The following is a 20,665-nucleotide window of genomic DNA, read 5'->3' as shown; positions in this document are numbered from 1 at the left end:
AGAAGATATGTGAAAATATACCGTAGGCGAAGCGCTCCAAATGAAAAATATTTATGTAATTTTATTTTAAATTTTGAGGTTTTAGCAGCTCTTTCAGTTTATATGAAGATTGATTTAAATTAATTGAAATTTTAATTAACCGTTCGACTTCCGCCTCGTTAATTCGAGTCTCCGGGCCGGGTCGTGACAACAAATACAGAGGAAAATCTAACATGACACACAGTCTATGTCATTTCCTTAATCTGAAAAATCTTATTGAAAGAATGCATGACCTAGCAATAGAGGCAACCTAAGTATAAATAGTTGTGACAAATGTGAAAATTATCAAAAGAGTGGATTTTTTTTTTAAATAATACTTGCTTCCGGTGTCATCAACCTAAATATATGGCCAAGAACTGTCCTACCTTTAGACAAAGGCCTTCAAGGGAAGTATAAGCCGGTATTTAAGCATCTCAAAGAAATTTTGGCGGGAAGATGTTAATCAAATCAGTTACATCAACACGAAGCCAAAATCAAATCTGATAAAGACTCAACCAAGAGGGCATGCTCATCACAGCAAGATGTTAAAGATTCACCAGAAGTTGCTGCAGGTATGTTTTTTCATTCAATATATGTAGAAATTTTTATTTGCTTATTTTGGGTATTTATAGGCTAAAGAAACATTTTAGAGGATCAATAATAATAGTGTTTCATGTTGTCTTCATTTCTAACATTTTTATAGGTGTAATATCAATTCAAGTACTCAGGGCTGGGTCATAACACTCTCCTACCATTAACTTGGATTCAACTTTCACTACTCGGAGAAATGATTTCAAGAGCTTTGGGATTTCTTCTTCTTTGCTTCCATTTATATCACCTGAATAAAGGAATTTTTTATGCTATTCAAATAAGATGAAATGGAAGACTTTTTGGTTCATCATTATGACGCTTAATTATATTTTGATCAACAATGCTAAATAGGGGTTGTTAAAAATCAACAAATTTATCAGGCAAATCCCTTTCATAATCCTCCTCTCAAGCTTTTTTTTCTTTGTTCTATTTAAATGTGCAGCTTTAGCCAGATTCTCCTTAGTGTTTCTAATGCTTCTTTTTAATCATCTTTGCAATCCCTCTTTTTATTCAAGAAAATAAAATATAACAAAAGGTAGAATACTGTTACATTAAAATATGACATTCTAAAGATTAATCAATACTACAAGCAATCATCAACTTTAAAAATATGGCCAATGCAATGTCATGTGATAAAAAATGGCATCTTACATAAAAACAGTCATTGGAATAAGCCAAAGTTTAAGTTGATAGAGCGCAACATGATGATAGGAAATACTTGAGTTCGCAAGTAACCCTAGGGAATACTTGAGTCCGCAAGCAAACCTAATCACAATCGGAGAGGAAAACAGCAACTGCTGTTTTCAATGGAGAACAGCACCCGAGCACAGGAAAACAGCGAGAAAATAGCAAGAAACTCAAATAAAGACTTGGATTTCACTAGTAGAAGAATAGAAATCAGCAAAGATACAATCGTTCTTCAATTCGAGAGGAAGAACAACTCTCCAATTCTCCGGCAACGCCAAGAGCCCAAGCAAGACAACCTAGATCTCAAATTCAAGTTTCAAATTCAAGATGAGATTCAATTTCCCCCCAATCCTCCTAATTAACAATAAAGGAGTTTTACAAAATACCTAAAAGACCCTTCTATTTCAAAATTTCCCTCCCACAATACATTTTAACCCCAGCTAGGGCCCACCAAAATCCCGCCCCTTCTCTCTGTTCTCCGCCTGGTTCCGCCCGGCTTTGAGCCGCCGGGTGTAGAACCGGACCGGTCTAGCTGGGACCGGTCAGGCGTAACATTACTCCCCTCCCAAAAACTCACCTTGTCCTCAAGGTGAAAGGAGGGGAATTGCTCTTTCACTCTTTCAAACGGCTCCCAAGTCGCGTCAAAGTCAGGGAGGTCTTTCCATTGAATCAACACTTCATTTTTGCCTTCTTGATCTGATCTTATCCCCATAAGCTCTAGGGGTTCTAACATCACTTCCCAATCCTCCGTCATAGTAGCTGGTAATTCTGCGCTAACTGCGTGCTCCCCTAGAGCTCTCCTCAGCTGTGACACATGGAACACCGGATGTATAGTGGCGGAGGCCGGTAGCTTCAGGCGATACGCCACTATTCCAATCTTCCCCAAGATCTCATAGGGACCATAGTACCTCGAAGCCAATTTCTCATTCCTCCTGCTAGCCACTGATTTCTGTCTGTAGGGCCTTAACTTCAAAAACACTTTCTCCCCTTCTTCATAGGCGTAACATTACTCCCCTCCCAAAAACTCACCTTGTCCTCAAGGTGAAAGGAGGGGAATTGCTCTTTCACTCTTTCAAATGGCTCCCAAGTCGCGTCGAAGTCAGGGAGGTCCAATGCCAACCTTCTATAGGGACCATAGTACCTCAGAGCCAATTTCTCATTCCTCCTGCTAGCCACTGATTTCTGCCTGTAGGGCCTTAACTTCAAAAACACTTTCTCCCCTTCTTCATATTGTATGTCTCTTCTGTGGGTATCCGCTTGCTTCTTCATTATTTGTTGTGCCCTTTCAAGATGTTTCTTTAACTCTTCCAACACCCGGTCCCTCTCCTCTAAGTACTGTTCGACTGACGAGATATGTGTGTTTCCCTTCCCATAATGTACTAAGTGTGGAGGGTCTCTTCCATAGAGCACCTTGAAAGGAGTCATTTGGGCCGTTGAATGGTACGAAGTGTTATACAAGTATTCCGCCCATGGCAACCATTTTGCCCACTTACGTGGCGTTTCAGATGTAAAACATCTCAAATATGTCTCCAGGCTCCGGTTAACCACTTATGTTTGTCCGTCTGTCTGTGGATGGTACGCAGTGCTTCTCTTGAGAATTGTGCCCTGCATTCTGAAAAGTTCTCTCCAAAACTGACTGAGGAACACTTTGTCTATATCCGACACAATTGATTCTGGAATCCCATGTAATCTAATCACTTCCCTGATAAATGTTGCTGCCACTAATACTGCGGTGTAAGGGTGTCGAAGGAGGATAAAATGTGCATACTTGTTGAGTCAATCCACCACGACTAAGATAACTGTGAATCCTTCTGAGCGGGGTAGGCCGTCGATGAAGTCCATAGACACTTCCTCCCATACTCTGTTCGGAAGTGCTAATGGTTGGAGTAATCCTCCTGGCACCATTGTCATATACTTATTCCTCTTGCACTCCTCACATTTTGCCACCATCTTCTCGACATCCTTAAACATCTCCTTCCAATAGAGCTCCAATGCCAACCTCCTATATGTCTTATGTACTCCTGAATGACCCCCAACTACATTGCCATGGAATTCCTACAATAGGTGAGAAATGTGTACAGATGTTCGTGGTATCACAAACCTTCCCTGGTATAGCAGCCTCTCTCTCTCCAGATAGTACCCTGAATGGCTGCTACTGTCCTTCATCAAACCATCTCTGATCTTTTTCAATTCTTCATTATGCATGATCTCCTCCTTAATGGCCCCCCAATCAACCATCAAGGGTACCGAGACTGCCATCTCCTGAAGTTCCCCCGCACATCTAGATAAGGCGTCAGCTTCCTTATTCTCCACCCCTGGCAATACTGGATCTCAAAATCATAGCCTAGCAGCTTTGACAACCACCTTTGATGCTCCTCTGTCACCATTCTTTGCTCTAGCAGGTATTTCAGACTTCTCTGATCTGTTCGAATGATGAAATGTCGTCCCAACAGATAAGAGCGCCATTTTTGTATGGCTAAGACTATGGCCATCAGTTCCCGCTCATACACTGATTTCAATCTAGCCCTTGCCGAGAGCACCTGACTGAAATATGCTATAGGCTTGTGATTCTACATCAACACGGCTCCTAAGCCATATCTTGATGCATCGGTCTCCATTATAAAGATCTAACTGAAATCTGGTAGTGCTAACACTGAAATGATCATCATAGCTTTTTTCAACCTCTCGAAGGCTTGGGTTGCCGCCTCTCCCCATAGGAAATTGTCCTTCTTCAGTTGCTCAGTCAAGGGCCAAGCGATGGTGCTGTATCCCTTCACGAACCTTCTGTAGTATACAGTCAATCCTAGGAATCCTCTCAGTTTCTCTTATGTTCCTAGGCATTGGCCATTTCTGCATTGCCTCAATCTTTGACTGGTCGGCTGCTACTCCCTCTTCAGAAACCACATGTCCGAAATATTCCACTCTGGACTGAGCGAAACTGCACTTCTTTAAGTTAGCCTTCAGCTGATGGGCTTGTAGGATGCTAAGAACCTCCTTCAAGTGCTCCAAGTGCTCCACCGCCATTCGACTGTACACCAGAATGTCATCAAAGAAAACTAGCACAAACTTCCTCAGATGCTGCCGGAACACTCTATTCATCAAGGACTGAAAAGTAGCAAGGGCATTAGTGAGCCCAAACAGCATCACTAGAAACTCATAGTGCCCCTCATGTGTTCTGAATGTCGTCTTCTGAATGTCTTCCTCTTTCATTCTGATTTGGTGGTAGCCTGACTTTAAGTCCATCTTGGAAAAAATCACGACTCCATTTAACTCATCGATCACTGGAATGGGGAATTTATCTGGGACTATCTCCTTGTTTAGCGCCATGTAATCCACGCAAAATCTCCAGCTCCCATCCTTCTTTTTGACTAGCAAGACAGGACTGGAGAAGGGACTCACACTAGGTCTGACAATCCCTGCTTCCAACATTTCCCTAATAAGCTTCTCAATTTCATCTTTCTGAATCTGGGGGTAACGGTAAGGTCGAACACTAATCGGTGATATCCCGTCCTTCAGAAGGATGGCGTGCTCCTGCTCTCTGGGTGGTGGCAGTCCTTGTGGTGGTTGGAACACCTCTTTGAACTGCTGTATGAGTGGTTGTACCACCCGTGGAATGTGTCCTTCTTCCCCCACACTGACCCTCTCCAAGCGTTGCAGCTCCACTAAGTATCCTCCTCCCACCTCCTGTATGGATCTGATCATGGATTTGAGGGATACTCCTGCCCTGGATAGCCCTGAATCACCCTGGATCGTCATCCTCTGTCCCTCCACCATTAGTTCCATCTTCAAACCACCCCAATTGACTTTGGTCTCCCCCAAAGTCTGCAGCCATTTCATTCCAAGGATAATAACCGTACTCCCCAATTCCAGGGGAAGGAAGTCTTCCTTTACATGAATCCCCTGAATCTTCAGTACTACTTGACAAACTCCTCGTCCCATCTCTACCTTTCTGGTGCCCATCATTACCTCGTAACCTCCCGTATCCACCAGCTCCATCCCCATTGCATCAACAATCTGGGTGGAGATGAAATTGTGAGTTGCCCCACTATCAATCAACACCACAACCTCCCGGTCAAAGATCTCTCCTTTCACCTTCATAGTGTGACTCGAAGTGAATCCCACTACTGAGTTCAAAGAGACTTCTTCTACATCCAGATGCAGCTTCTCCTCCTCCTCCCCCTCGGGGTCACTCCCGCCTCCCTCTTCTTCTTCCTCATCTTCACAAATGAGAAGAACCTGAAGAGATCAGTCATTGCACCTGTGCCCCAGAATGTACTTCTCATCACACCTGAATCACACCCTTTTTGCCATTTTTTCTTGCAGCTCCTTTTCAGTCAGCTTTTTGAACTGCCCACCATTGCTGCCTCCTGTCCTCTCCTTTGGTGCCTCTCGTGGTGCAGCTCCTTTTAGAGCTAGGAAGGTAGTCGTCATCCTATAGGATCCCCCAGAGCTGCTGCTACGAGCCCCTTTCTCCAGATACCTCTGATCCTCCACCAGCTGTGCCAACTCCATGGCTTCCCCCAAATCGTGAGGTCTCATCACCCTGACAGCTGCCCTGATCTCCGGTTTAAGGCCCTTCATGAAGTTCCCCTCCAACACGGTCTCAGAGAGATGATCTCAAGCCTGCTCGCAGGCATCCAAACCTAGTCGTGGTACCTCGGCGACCATCCCTCCTATGTCAGGGCAGAACTGCGGTGTAGAAGTTCTCCTCTACTAGTCGAGAAGGAAACGCTCAGCAGACAGTCCTTGAACCCCTCAGCTCGACATGTGGCCGCCTCATGTCCCCGTCACTGTACCAAGCTAATGTTTCCCTTCCAAACACCCATCCTGCACTGTCAATTTCTCCTCCTCGGTCTCAACCCACTGACCGTAAAGGTATCGCTCCACCTTGTAGATCCAGCCTATGTGCGAGCCTCGCCCTCAAGATGGGGCATCTTCAATTTTCTCACCTCGATCTCCCATTTCCTCTTACTGCTCCATAACTCTCATTCCGAGAAGGAAAAGCCCCAGTGGTCACGAAACTTCCTTCGCCGATCATTACCCTGTCCTTCCTCATACTTCTTCCTTCTCCTCTCCTCCTCAGACCTCGACGGTGCTTACGACTCATCCCTTATCTCAAAAAATTCAACCACCCCTTCTCTCATCATGTAATCTCCTCTCTACAAAGCGGGTTCTTAGCGGACAAAGAGGCATTCCTTCATTCCCATCCGGAACTTCCACTTCGGTATAGCCCCTCCCCTCAATGGGTTCGGGTATCCCGTTTCTCCCATTGTCTGCCAGTTCTGGCCTTCCTTGCTTCTGCTTCGTCGTCGGTGTTTTGATTTGCTCTCTAACAGACCTTCTTCATTTCATTTCTTCTAACTGCCGGTAAACCTCCCATCCATCTTTTCATGGATGGACGCAAATTGATTTTGAAACTCAACGGTTCTCTCTTCCAAATCGGTCTTCGGTTGGCCGATTTCACCCTCCAGAACTTCTACTTTTCTTCCGGCCATCTTCTCTTCCACGGCAACCGAAAATTTCCCTTGTGGAAGAGGGTTTCTTGCTAAAATTTCTGAATTTTCAGCCGCCGATGGTCCCAAGATGATGCTCTGATACCAATTTGATAGGAAATACTTGAGCTCGCAAGTAACCCTAGGGAATACTTGAGTCCGCAAGCAAACCTAATCACAACCGGAGAGGAAACAGCAGTTTTACTGCTGTTTTCAATGGAGAACAGCACCCGAGCACAGGAAAACAGCGAGAAAATAGCAAGAAACTCAAATAAAGACTTGGATTTCACTAGTAGAAGAATAGAAATCAGCAAAGATACAATCGTTATTCAATTCGAGAGGAAGAAAAACTCTCCAATTCTCCGGCAACGCCAAGAGCTCAAGCAAGACAACCTAGAACTCAAATTCAAGATGAGATTGAATTTCCCCCCAATCCTCCTAATTAACAATAAAGGAGTTTTACAAAATACCTAAAAGACCCTTCTATTTCAAAATTTCCCTCCCACAATGCATTTTAACCCCAGCTAGGGCCCACCAAAATCCTGCCCCTTCTCTCTGTTCTCCGCTTGGTTCCGCCCGGCTTTGAGCCGCCGGGTGTAGAACCGGACCGGTCCAGCTGGGACCGATCCAGGCGTAACACATGATTAAGTACTACACTAAATGTTATAGTAAAGTTGATCAGCATTATTTAAGATCTGCAGATGAAAAAAATGATAGAATTGAATGAAAACATTTAACAATGTATTGTTGCTATATGTTCCAATAAAAGTAGATATCTATTATGTCTTTTGAAGCAATGTCTTTTGAAGCAAATGCAATTAAATCCTAAAAGAAAAAGCATTTACAGATCTAACTTCCGGGATTTGAAAGAAGACAATTCCGTGCAAAAAAAAAACATCTGATACAAAGATAATGATATTAAAAACAGAGAGAACTAAGATGCAGTAAGATAAGCTAATATAGAAGAAACCTTGCCATAGTCCTCAATCACGACTCCCCTGGTGATCTCCCACAATTTTACTGAACCTGCTGTATCCTGTTAAAAGTTCCATGAACTAATTAAGAAAACATGTGGATCATAGGCGGCATCAGCTGTTGCCACCATTTATCCCAACTATAGTGATAATCAGAATAGCACATGCATACTGCAAAATGTTTTCACATTTCAATTAAAAAGAATTTGAAACCTACGCATAGAGTACATTATACAAATAAAAGACATCACAATCACCTTAGTTAGAACCTGTCTTCTATTATTCAAAATTTCATGCTGCACAATTGCTGGAATGCCCGGTATAGTAAATGACGGTTCTTTGTAGACTGGAGCCTGTTAAAGCAATTAAATTGTCAAAACTTAACATTCTCTTGAAATAATCATAAAATTGCGAGAACCATGACACCACTAAAGCAATATAATCTATTGCGTGCAAAGGTCAATCCACAAAGCATAAAAGCACAATCAAATAAGTAAAGAGAAATTAAAAAGATGTGACCAAACCATCTAAGCCGACTCTCTCTTGATGCGAGCAAAAATTTAGGAAGGGCCCCAAATTTTTGCAAGCAAATAATAATACTTCCTAAATAATAGAAAATTATATAAATTGCCAAAAAGATACAAAATACTACAAAAAGACACTTTTATGTCATAATAGAAAGACACAACTTCTTACTCTTAAAAACACGAACAAAGACCACACCTAAAGAAGCTTGCATTCATTAAGAAGAAGGATACATTTGGAGTGATCACCATGGAGAGAAGAAGAGGTTAGAAGTTGAGACGAAGAGAGGCAAAGCTCGCAAGCTATCCTAGAGGAGAAGAAGAGGAGAGGTGGAACAAGCTCGCAAGCTTTTCCAACAAAACCCGCAGATTTCTACTCCAAAAATCTCATCATAAGCAACTCTTTTTTTATCCCAAAACAACTCTATTTTATAGGCAAAAGAAGGTAGATAAACAGTCATAACACCTCCAACCAAATCCAATCAAATTTGGGGAAATGAAAGGCCAAAAGTCACCAAATGAAAGGCCAAAAGAAAGCAAAACAACAGCAGGAATTCTGTACAGAAAAACGGGGAAACAGCCCACGGAAAACCCATCCAACAGCCACGGGAATCCAGCCAGCAAGGGACCCGAACAGCCAGCACAGAAGACAAGGCAACATTTCACGGGAAAAGCATCCAGAAAGGGAAAACCAAGAGGGAGAACCAGGAGAACAGCAACAGCAAACATAAACCAAAAAGGCAAAGGGAAAGGAAGAGACACAAGTTCACTCCACCATAATGATCTTGAAATAATAGCATACCTTTTTGATTTAATGAGCTAGGAAGTATATTTATTCCCCCAATTATTGAGCTAAACTTCAGCTCAATCATTAATGAGCTAACATCAAGTAAAATCCAGAATTTTAAGCTCAATACCAAGCAGCCAAGGCCCATTCCGAGAGCAGCAAATAGCCACAAACTGAGAACAACAAGCAACCCATGGACAAGAAGAATAGACCCCCCCTTGACTACATCAGATTAGGGGGGGTCAATTCTAATAAAAGAATGTTATGTGAGTTATTTTTGGAGATATAAACCTGCGGGTTTCTTTGTAGAAAAGCTTGTGAGCTTTGTCCAACTTCTCTCCCTCCTTTCCTCTTTGAGAAAGCTTGCGAGCTTGTCTCCATTTCTTCTTGGCTTCTTATCTCCTTCTTCTGCCCGCAAGTTTACAACCCACATGTATCCTTCTTCTCGACAAATGCAAGCTTCTTTAAATGTCGTTTCTATGTCATAAATTTGTAATGCATGTTATGTTGTAAGCGTCGTTTGTAAGAATCCTTTATATTATAAAAAGTATCTCTTTTTGGGTATTTTTGTGTTTTTTTTTTTTGTCCTTGCAAAAATTTGGGGCCCTTCCCAATTTTTTTCTTGCATCAATTTGGTATCAGAGCAAGTTATCGTGTGTATCTTGGTGAGTCATAGCAGTTGTTGTATGTGTCATGTGAGTCTGTGGTGCCAAGTGAATCTAAGTTTTTATTGAGACTTCCTTTTTAAGTCAAGATGGATAAACATCAAATGGAAAGCAAGCAAGAAAGTAAGCCAAAAAAATTTTGAATAATCTATTCCTAAAAGCCAATGGACCTCGCCACAAGAAAGTTCTTCTAACCCGATATAGATCGAACTACTCAGGATTCAAAAACAACTGCAATTATGTGACAAGAGATTCGAGTCTAAGAAGCATTCACTGCAAGCAGAATTTGAACGAGAAATGGAAGCCATCAAACGAAAGTATGATATTCTAATCCAAGAATCTAAAATGTCGAATCTCCAAAATTTTGAAGCTTCCTCATCAGGAGGGGAGAATCTGATGTAGGCAATGGGGGGTCAATTCTAATAAAAGAATGTTATGTAAGTTATTTTTGGAGATGTAAACCTGCGGGTTTCTTTGTGGAAAAGCTTGCAAGCTTTGTCCAACTTCTCTCCCTCCTTTCCTCTTTGAGAAAGCTTACGAGCTTGTCTTCATTTCTTCTCGGCTTCTTATCTCCTTCTACCCGCAAGTTACACCCCATATGTATCCTTCTTCTCGACGAATGAAAGCTTCTTTAGTTGTCATTTCTATGTCATAAATTTGTAATGTCATGTTATGTTGTAAGCGTCGTTTGTAAGAGTCCTTTATATTATAAAAAGCATCTCTTTTTGGATATTTTTGTATCTTTTTTTTGTCCTAGGAAGTATAGCTTTTACTTGCAAAAATTTGGGGCCCTTCCCAAATTTTTGCTTGCATCAATTAACTGATGCGAGCAAAAAATTTGGGAAGGGCCCCAAATTTTAAGTAAAAGCTAAACTTTCCTAAGTAATAGAAAATACACAAATTACTCAAAACTAGGCAAAATACTACAAGACAAACCAAAAACAATTTCTCTTTATAAAATAAAATAACTTACAAACTTTGACACTTACAAACGACATGATAAGGACACCTAAACTTGCATTTCCTTGCTTGAGAAGAAGGATACAGGTGGAGTGGTCACTTGCGGAGAGACGAACAAGATAAGAGGTCGAGACGAAGGAGGAGAAGCTCGCAAGCTTTCCTAGACAAAGAGAGGAATGGAACAAGCTCGCAAGCTTTTCACGACGAAACCCGCAGGTTTAGGCTTCCAAAAAACACATCATAACATTCCTTTTAAAACAGCCACAAACTCTCTCTCTCTCTCTCTCTCTCTCTCTATATATATATATATATTAATATATATATTTATATATGCACAAAAGGAGCCAAAAAGCCACCAAAACTTCATTTAAAACTAATTAACTAAAGGGAAGAGGAAGGGAAGGTTGTCCAAATTCTATCCAAAAATAGCTCCCAAAATGCTAGCATTAATTATAGAACAGCCAGCAGAATTTCTGCACAGAAAAAGGAAGCAAACACCGGAAACCCCCACAGCAGCCACGAGAAACAGCGCAGAAGGGACCTGAAGAGCCAGCACATGAGACAAGCAGCATTTCACGGGAAAGCAGCCAGAGGGGTAAAACCGAGTGGGAACAGCAACAGCCAACAGAAACCGAAAACAGCAAGTAGCCCAAGGGAGAAGAACCGAGTTAGACAGGGAAGGGAAGAGACATAAATCAAAGGAGAGAAACCAAAGAGACAAAGGAAGAAATCAAAGAGAACAAAAGCAAGGAAATGAATCTAATTAATTGCATTAATGAGATGAAAAGAAAGAGAAGCTCATTAATGAGCTAATTTTAGTAGAGATAAAGAAACTCACCAAAATTAAACACAAAATATTTTACCCCCTCCTTGCCCTACATCATCTCTAACTTATCTCACACTAGAGCTACTCAACATTTCACGTATATGCTCATTATGTATCCTATCTCTGAGAGTAAAGCACTCATCCACCTAAGCATCTCATCTCTGCAACTCTTAACTTAGTATTATGCTTCTCTTTTAATGGCCAACATTCGCACCATAAAGCATTGCAGGTTTCACCACCATCTTATAGAATTTTCCTTAAGTTGAGGTACTTTCTATCACACAGTAAGCCAATGCATTCCTCCACTTCAACCATCAACTTCAATTTTGTTGATAATATCCCCATCTATTTCACCATAACTCTAACAAATAGTCCAGATATCTAAAATGTGGTACTCTTTAATGACATGATCGCCCAAAGTCACAATCTCATCACTAGGTCTATTACTACTAAAAAATTACACTGCATATATTCAGTTTTAGATCTACTCAAGTGAAAACCTTCAAACTCTATGGTTGACCTCCATAATTCAAGTTTACCTTCAACTCCCTCTCTAGTCTTATCAACAAGAAAAATATCATATGCAAAAAGCATACACCAAGGTACATCCTCTTGCAAATGTCTAGTGAGAACATCCATGACTAAAGCAAAAAGATATGGGCTTCAGGCTGATTCTTGATGTAATCCAACCGAAGTAGGAATAACAGGCAAAGGGTTATAAAGATAAATCCATCCCAAAATAAGGATTAATCACATTCCGAAAGTTTTTTGCGAATAGTTTTCATCAACTAGGTACTCTAATGAATATGTAGAAAACATCCTTCCCTTTGAGTTTTCATTGTCCTGTAGTAAATTAATAAGCTAATAAGTTCTAGATCGTTTGGTTTACAAATAAACAAATATTCATCACATCCTATTCCAGTTTCATTTCTTTGCACTTTAGTTTTTATTTGTGACGTTTAAATAATAAATAAAAATTAATTTAAACTTTGTTCATTGATTACTTGATTTAGACTGGAAAAATCAGGTAAGGACTTGTTCTGTCTTACGGGCTATATTACTTGATTTAGACTTGAAAAACCAGGTAAGGCCTTGTTGTGTCTTACCGGCTATTAAGACAAACGGTGACAAAAAGACACACATGTAACGATTTGAAAAAAGAAAAGTAAGAAAGATCGTCTCATGATGCCCATATTGGTATATGTTCTCACTTGAAAAGAGGACTGAGCAGCTTAATAGCCTAGCATGATTTGGTGTAAATTTTTTAAAGCAAGAAAATTACCTTTAATGTTACCTGATTTGGTGGTGGGATTGAGCATATTAATTCATTGCTTACATCCATTCCCCTCGACATTTTTTTAGGTTCCCTTTGGGAAACCAAAAAAAATAAAAGGTATTACACGGAACTTTCTCTGGAAAGTGGAAAGGCAAAGTGGTAAGCGGTGATCTAAATTTTAACAAGTGGAAGAATCTTTGTAGGCCCAGAGACAACAATTGCCTTAGTATTAAAGATTGACTAACTTGTGATGAATATTTCTCTCCTCGGTAAATAGATTTAAAAGCCAATTCAGCCAACAAAAACTTTTTTGCAGGAACCATCATTAGAGACAAATATTTTAGCAATATGTCCCCTTATGTTTTCTGCTCACTATGCTCTAACTTCATTAAAGATGTTAACAAAGCTATTCATCTGTTTCTTCTCAGCCTCTTTGAAGGCTCACGATGACAAAAATATTAACTTATAAGAGAATAAATGGATAAACGATTGCTCCCTTAGCATTCAATAGAATTATCTTTCACTTTTGCAAGATGTACAAATAATTTTGTTACTGAACATTTTAATCAGGAGGTTGGTTGGTATAGTCTCTGAATTTTCTTAATCATTTTAATAAAAATAAGGAATTTTTAGTCTTGACAATGACCATCAAACACCTTGTTTTCTTCTTCAAATTGTTTATACTCGGTCAGCTCTTCCTACTTATTCTTAAGGATGGTGGAGTTCACAATTCCCTGAGGCTCTTGGATTTGGAGATCTGTTATGCCTATTTAAAATATGGTTCGAGGTTGGATTTTCTCTCTAAGGGGATATTCCCAACAAGATTTTTCTACTTAACTAAAGCGTTATCCATATAAAAAAGATGATTTTCATATCTTCTTCAGACGCAATAGTAATACCAATGCATGGAGGAGGCTTAACAACATCATTGGAAGATCCAACCCCACTGGTAGCCTGAATTTTGTTTTCCACTTGGATAGAGGGACCTATCAAGAAAGAGAAAAAGATAAAAATTGCCCCCCCCCCCAACTCTTTAAGAGGGGCCAACTATTTTGAGAGATCATTTTGATCCCTCAACTCTTTAAAATGGGATCATTTTGGTCTCAACATTCAAACTAATAGATGTTGGATTTAATGGTGTTAAAATTAAGGGTATTTAAATAATTTTTAAATTTTATTATTTATTAGATATAATTTTTAAGTAAATTTAAATTAAATTATTTATTAGAAGTCATTTTTTCAATTTAAATTCATTGTGATGCGAGATCGACACTCGGATTGGCCGCTAGAATTCCATCACGCTGTGTGATCAACGTTGGGACTCGATTGGGTTTTGAGATAGACGTTGGGGCTCGATAAGGTTCGATACTTGGGTTCGACCCTCAGGATCGACGTTCGGATTCGTCGGCTCTGCGTGATTGAGTCAAATTCGTCTGCGCTACAGGATCACCTGCGTGATAGAGTGGGATTCAATTGTGTATCAAAGCCATGGGCGGGGCAAATTATTAGGTCCGGTCACCAGACCTATCTCCGCGTTCGGACGCCAATAGAAAGCGGACATCTTGCTGAGTACAATTGCGATTTTTTTAATATAATCTTTTTGCTTTATGTCTTGTCAGCCCAATAGACCCGGCCCAGTAACCCGGCAATGATTTGAATTCAGGACTACAAGAATGGAAACAAAGCATTTTTACTATTCACTCGACATTTTCACTGCTCTGTTACTCTCAGCTCTCTACTCTCGGACTTCTGCAATACCTTAAACCCGGCGATAGACGACGATATTGGAGTACATCAGCATTTTGAAAAAGTAATGTTGTGCCTATGTTGCGCTTGAGTTGCGCTTTTGGTGCGTTTATGTTATATTTTAAATTTTAGGGTTTAATGTTAATTTTATACATAGCATTGTTTATTCAATGTGATCTTAAAATATTTATTTTCTAGATTTCAACTTTCTTCGTAAATAAAAGAAACAAATGATGTGAAACATTTAGTTGCGCTTTATCTAAAATATATATTTTTTTTTCCAGATGTCATATCAAATGTCAGTTACTTCTCGATGTTATGTTACCACTTTTAAAAAAATATGTGATGCTTTTGTCGAAATAATTGATGATAAACTTGAGCAGACTTTAAGGAATTTGAACATTCATCGGTTTTTGAAGTTTCCAGCATTCCAACAGTGTATACCACTTCTTTTTGATATTCTGAAATTTTGGAATTATGTTGATGAATGCTTCATTGTGAATGGTCATTTACTTAAATTCACTTCTGACAAGGTTGCTTTGTTGATGGGTAAGATTTTAAATAAGGAATTATGGATATGTTTTTTTACTTTAAATGTAACATGAACATGTACAAAAAATTTCTCACGGGTATGCCTACCATAAGTGATGATATCAAATGGAGGATCGATCCCCTAACTCCCTCTATCAACAGAAATAAAAACTAAAATAATTAAATTAGATAGATTGACTGATAATGCTACTAAGTTAAAGACCTTTATAATGTTTTTGTTATCTAATCTTTTTTTCCACTAAATAACCATAAAACCCCAAAAAAGCTCACATATGTAGCAAATAATGTAACTGAGTTCACCTCTGTCAATTGGGCTTTATGTATAAAGAATTTCATGGTCGAGAAATTCGATATAATTTCTGACAAGTTTAAAATGCAAAGATCATTGGGTTACATCAATGATTTTTTCCCTCTCCTACTGGTAAGTTTCCTATCCTACTGGTTGTTTTCCTCTCTTAAAGCTTTTTAATGTTAATTTATAATGTTTTATGTTTGGTATTATACATATTTGATTTTTGGAACACTTTTCCTTGAATAAATCATCCAATCCAAAATTAAGACCGTATTTTTTGAGATGGGAGGGGAACACTAAAATGTTCTATACACAAGAAAGTGCTATCAAATTATTTAAATTTTTTAGGCAAAATGAGGTAACTTTTTAGTTTAAATGTTTATATTTAAAGTTGTGCTTTAAGTGCACTATAGTTGCGCTTTAAGCGCAACAATATCGCACTTAAAGCGCAACTTTAGCGCACGTAAAGCGCAACTTTAGCGCATTTAAAGCGTAACGATAGCCCACGTAAAGCGCAACTATAGCGCACTTAAAGCGCAATTATAGCGCACAATCAGATATTTGCCTATAATATATTTAAATTTTTTGCATATGTATCTTGTTATACAAAATATTACAAGCGAAGAAGTAGAAAAGTTCGGGGCTGACATAAATGAGGTAACTATTTTTTGCCCATGGGCGGAGGCTTTAAGGCGAATCCGAACATGGGATCGAAAGTGCTGGAGCGTGTAGGGTAGAAGGTTATGGGGGTCGAAGCTGCGGGCGAATGCTGGAAGGCGAATCCGAGTGTGGGGGTCGAAGATGATGGAGGGTCGAACTTCGCTTTTTTTATTTTGATTATATCTTTCGCAAACCTTCCTTCATCCGAACTGCGCTTAATTTTTCAATTATTTTTTAACGGTGGGACCAAAATGATCAAATTTTAAAGAGTTGATGGACCAAAAAAGTTGAGACCATTTTCATCCTTTTGTCTATCAAGAAATAATTAAAGGAACTTTTACATGTTTTCTTCATTTTTGCCATTAATGCAGAATGATAGATGCTTTACTGATAAGAAAAAAAGATGAGAAGATCCTTTGGCTTGAAACTATAAACCTAGCCTTTCTTTACCAACAATGCAAAATGGAAGAAAAACAAAATTAACAAACCATGGAATAAATTCACTTTCCAACTACACCTACTGAACATTTTCTAGTTCATTCTGAATGTTTTGTTTTGTTTTTTCCTCTCTGTTTTGGGGTTTTATTTATCTTTTGTGTTACGAAGTAATTTCTCTTTCATACTAACAGAAGCGTTTGCCCAATTTTCAATGAAAAAATGTATCAATGCCTGAAAAACACTTTGGATATTAGGTTGCAATAATTTTGCATTGCAATTATAAAAAAAAAAAATAAAAAAAAAAAACTGGATAATAGGATTCCATGGGGAAGGGATAGAGGCTGCAGCAACAAGGAATTAAAAAAAAATGGAGAAATGGAGGGTATCTAAGATTGTTCATAGTGTGGAAGAGAAAAGGGGGAGGATCAAAAAGTAAGTGATGCAACCTAATAAATTAGAGTTTGATTACATTCAATCATTTAGGATTTATTATAATTAAATTAGAATTCTGAATTTACTGGTTTATTTTATGTGAAATTAAAATGAATTATCCTCTTGAATAATTATATGTTTAGATTTGAGTTAGTTTGTATAAGATTAGATTTAATTTCAAACTGATCATACCTTCTAAGTCTATTTTATAACAAGGATAGTCTTCTATGGATTTGGAAGCAATCAATAGATAAAAAAATATTCACCTTTGCTTAACTGCCTCTCTCTCTCTCGCTCTCTCTCTCTCTCTCTCTCTCTCTCTCTCTCTCTCTCTCTCTCTCTCTCTCTCTTTCTCTCCTCTATCTTAGTCTCTCCTTCACCTCTTGATGTAGAAAATTTAGGGTATAGAGTTTTAATACAACCTAAGAATAGATGCGAAATGAAAACACACAAAATTCACAATCCATTGGTTGCTAAGCCATAAATTTAGTAAAAACATTGCTTTTAAATATGCACAACAAGCATGCTTTGTTCATTGCAAAAGATAATTTGATTATCAACCAAAATCTAAAATTCCACAATAAAAACAGCAGCAAATAATAAAATTCAACAACTAAACAAGTGCATGCTTCAAAAAGGCAAACCTCACTTAACAAAAATTCAATCACCAAGCAAATACGACGACTAAATAGTTATAGAGATAAGAATAAAAATAGAAATCACCCTAAAGGGAAGAACAAAACGTCAACCTGGAACAAGGAATCTCTCCCGGCATGTAGTCATCCACATCTCTATGAAACACTCGAAGGACACACATACAACAAGCATACAAACAAAAAAAGAGAAAAATTAAAAATATATTCCAACATTCAATGCTCAATCAATTTTGCATGCTTACAAATCTTAAATATACCCTTCAACAGACCTGAAATAAGAAACTACACAAATTTATAAGAAATACATTCAAAAAAAATAAATTTCAATCAACCCCTACTAAATTTCAGCAGGTGAATTCCAGCAAACTTTCCATGCGCCCAATTTCATTAATTTTTTAAAGAATCTGGCAAAATAGAAAGAGTTTTGTAGCAAAACAATGAGCAGCTCAATGAGGCTTGCACAGGATTGAAGATGAATAGGTGTTGATTATGGCAATTAAAGAAGCAGGACTATAACAAAGCAGGAATAGCAAAAAAGACAATACAAAAGATTAAGGTGAAAATAAGACACTTGAAGCAGAGCAAAATGTAGCATATGCTGGATTACATCAACATCAACATGGCAGAATTGAAAAAAATAATTTAGCATTTGATAATCTACAACAACAACAACAACAAGCCTTATTCCACTATGTGGGGTCGGCTACATGAATCATTTTTCTCCATTGTGTCTTATTAAGAGTCAAATTCTCATCTAAATCTAATAAGGAAATGTCATTTCTAATATTTTCTAACCAAGTTTTTTTAGGTCTACCTCTACCCTTCTTAACATAAGTCAAATCTAATACATCTACTTTCCTAACCGGGTCATCAAAAGGCCGCCGTTTTATGTGACCAAACCATCTAAGAAGACTCTCTCTAATCTTATCTTCCAATGGAGCTACTCCAAACTTTTCACGTATATGCTCATTTTGTATCATGTCTCTACGAGCAAAGCCACTCATCCACCTGCGCATCCACATTTCTGCAACACTTAAGTTTATATTATGCTTCCCTTTTAATGGCCAACATTCTGCACCATAAAGCATTGCAGGTCTCACTACCATCTTATAGAATTTTCCCTTAAGTTTGAGAGGGACTTTATATCACACAACAAGCCTAATGCATTCCTTCACTTTAACCATCCAACTTGAATTCTACTAATCATATCCCGTCTACTTCACCATCACTCTGAATAATAGACCCGAGATATCTAAAATGTATACTCTTATTAATAACTTGAACGCCCAAAGTCATAATCCCCCCACTAGATCTATTATTACTAAAATTACACTCCCTATATTCAATTTTAGATATACTCAAACGAAAGCCTTGAGACTCTAAGGTTGACCTCCATAATTCAAGTTTACCTTCAACTCCCTCTCTAGTCTAATCAACAAGAAGAATATCATTAGCAAAAAGCATACACTAGGGTACAACCTCCAAATGTCTAGGGAGAACATCCATGACTAAAGCAAAAAAATATGGGCTTAAGGCTGATCCTAAATGAAATTCAACTGAAATAGGAAAATACTTGTTCAAACCAACTTGTGTTTGAACACAAGTAACAGCTCCTCCATACATATCCTTAATGATTTGAATAGAAGCATTATTAACTCCTTTCTTATGTAGAACTCTCCATAGCGCTTCTCTTGGAACTTTATCATATGTTTTCTCTATATCAATAAAAATCATATGTAAATCCTCCTTATTTTCTCTATACTTCTCCATCAAACCTCTCAATAAATGAATGGCTTCCATAGTAGACCTATCTGGCATGAATCCAAATTGATTTTGAGAAACACTAGTGTCACGCCGCAACCAATGCTCCATAACTCTCTCCCATAGCATTTGATACTCTATGAGGCAAAATTGCTATGCTTTCTACAAAAAATCTCATGAAATTTCACAAATAGACTTGTCATCCCAAGCTACAAAAACATGTGATTTATACTGTTAGTAGTATACACAATCCCTTTATATAAGTAATCTTAGGGAATATACCTGTATTGCAAGTTATTGATGTGAATTTGCAAAGGGAGGAAAAGAGAAGAATACAAGGTCCTAACTGTAGAATATAGTCCAACAGAAGAAATGAATGATATCAATACTTCTCAAAATTTCCAATTTATAAATGTTTGTCCCAACATGTAAAATTTTTTATGACCCTATGCTCCTTGTAGTTAATTTATTAAACGCTCCTATAAAAAAATTTCTTTCACCTAGGAACACTGTTACTTTATCTCCTGGTTTAAATTCAACATATTTCTCGAAACAATTATTGAAAATACTAAAACACCAGTGAGGTTGGTTGTAATTTCTTCAATTGTGTTTCATTTATTTTGTGAAGAATGAGAGTTAACCAAAGTTTCACCCTATTGACTTGAATTTGATGACCACTCCACCCGTGCCGTTGATAGATGTTTTACTGATAAGAAACAATTATTAAAAACAATTAACACTCTCAATTACAAGAGAGAACTCTTTCAATTAAGGCAAAATGGCATAACGTTTTAAAAAGCAGTGGCAGTAATTTGGTTTTAGGATAGTAAAATTTATAGCCTTTAACTTAAAGCGAATCACAAGGGGATTGATGACTAACCCAATCAGGACCCCACCTCTTTTTTATCCATAGTTGGCATGGACCTTAATATTCTTAATCAGCAAAAGATAGTCGCCCCAACCTAAAGAAAAGATCTTTATCAACGGTCATGGATTAAATCATCCTTTGACCTCCATATATGCTCCACTATGTGTTCGATCAGCAATAACGAATTTGACAAATAACGAATGCAATATAGCACAGGTTCGATTCGAAATGCAACACATAAATCCAAAATTATCGAATAATCACTCATTTTGCTAAAAAGGCTACATCGATGTGTTTGTAGCATCAAAATAACTAAGAAATGATCATTGTTGATTAAATCAAATAAAGACGATGAACAATAGAATTACTGATGAGGACATCAGGCCTTGGAAAGTCTACCTGAGGCGGGGCCGACGATCTACGGCCACGATTGCGCTGATTTATTTTTGAGTTATTTAAT

At 38.3% G+C, this 20,665-nt stretch overlaps 1 protein-coding gene across 3 annotated transcripts in view; it reads right to left on the bottom strand.

Moving 5' to 3' along the window:
* LOC110101612 (WD repeat-containing protein 48) overlaps positions 1–20,665 on the bottom strand; it is a 70,025-nt gene that overhangs the window by 30,238 nt on the left and 19,122 nt on the right. For all 3 annotated transcript variants that reach the window (XM_020829577.2, XM_020829578.2, XM_028697604.1), the window contains 2 exons: positions 8,020–8,115; positions 7,759–7,824 (listed from right to left, as the gene is read on the bottom strand). In XM_020829577.2, coding sequence (XP_020685236.1) covers positions 7,759–7,824; positions 8,020–8,115 — 162 coding nt within the window. The remainder of the gene's footprint in view (positions 1–7,758; positions 7,825–8,019; positions 8,116–20,665) is intronic.

Source organism: Dendrobium catenatum, unplaced genomic scaffold (assembly GCF_001605985.2).
Source record: "Dendrobium catenatum unplaced genomic scaffold, ASM160598v2 fragScaff_scaffold_976, whole genome shotgun sequence".
In the NCBI taxonomy this organism is placed as follows: Eukaryota; Viridiplantae; Streptophyta; class Magnoliopsida; order Asparagales; family Orchidaceae; genus Dendrobium; species Dendrobium catenatum.
The sequence above is the reverse complement of the archived record's forward strand: the minus strand, read 5'-3'. Positions and strand labels throughout refer to the sequence as shown.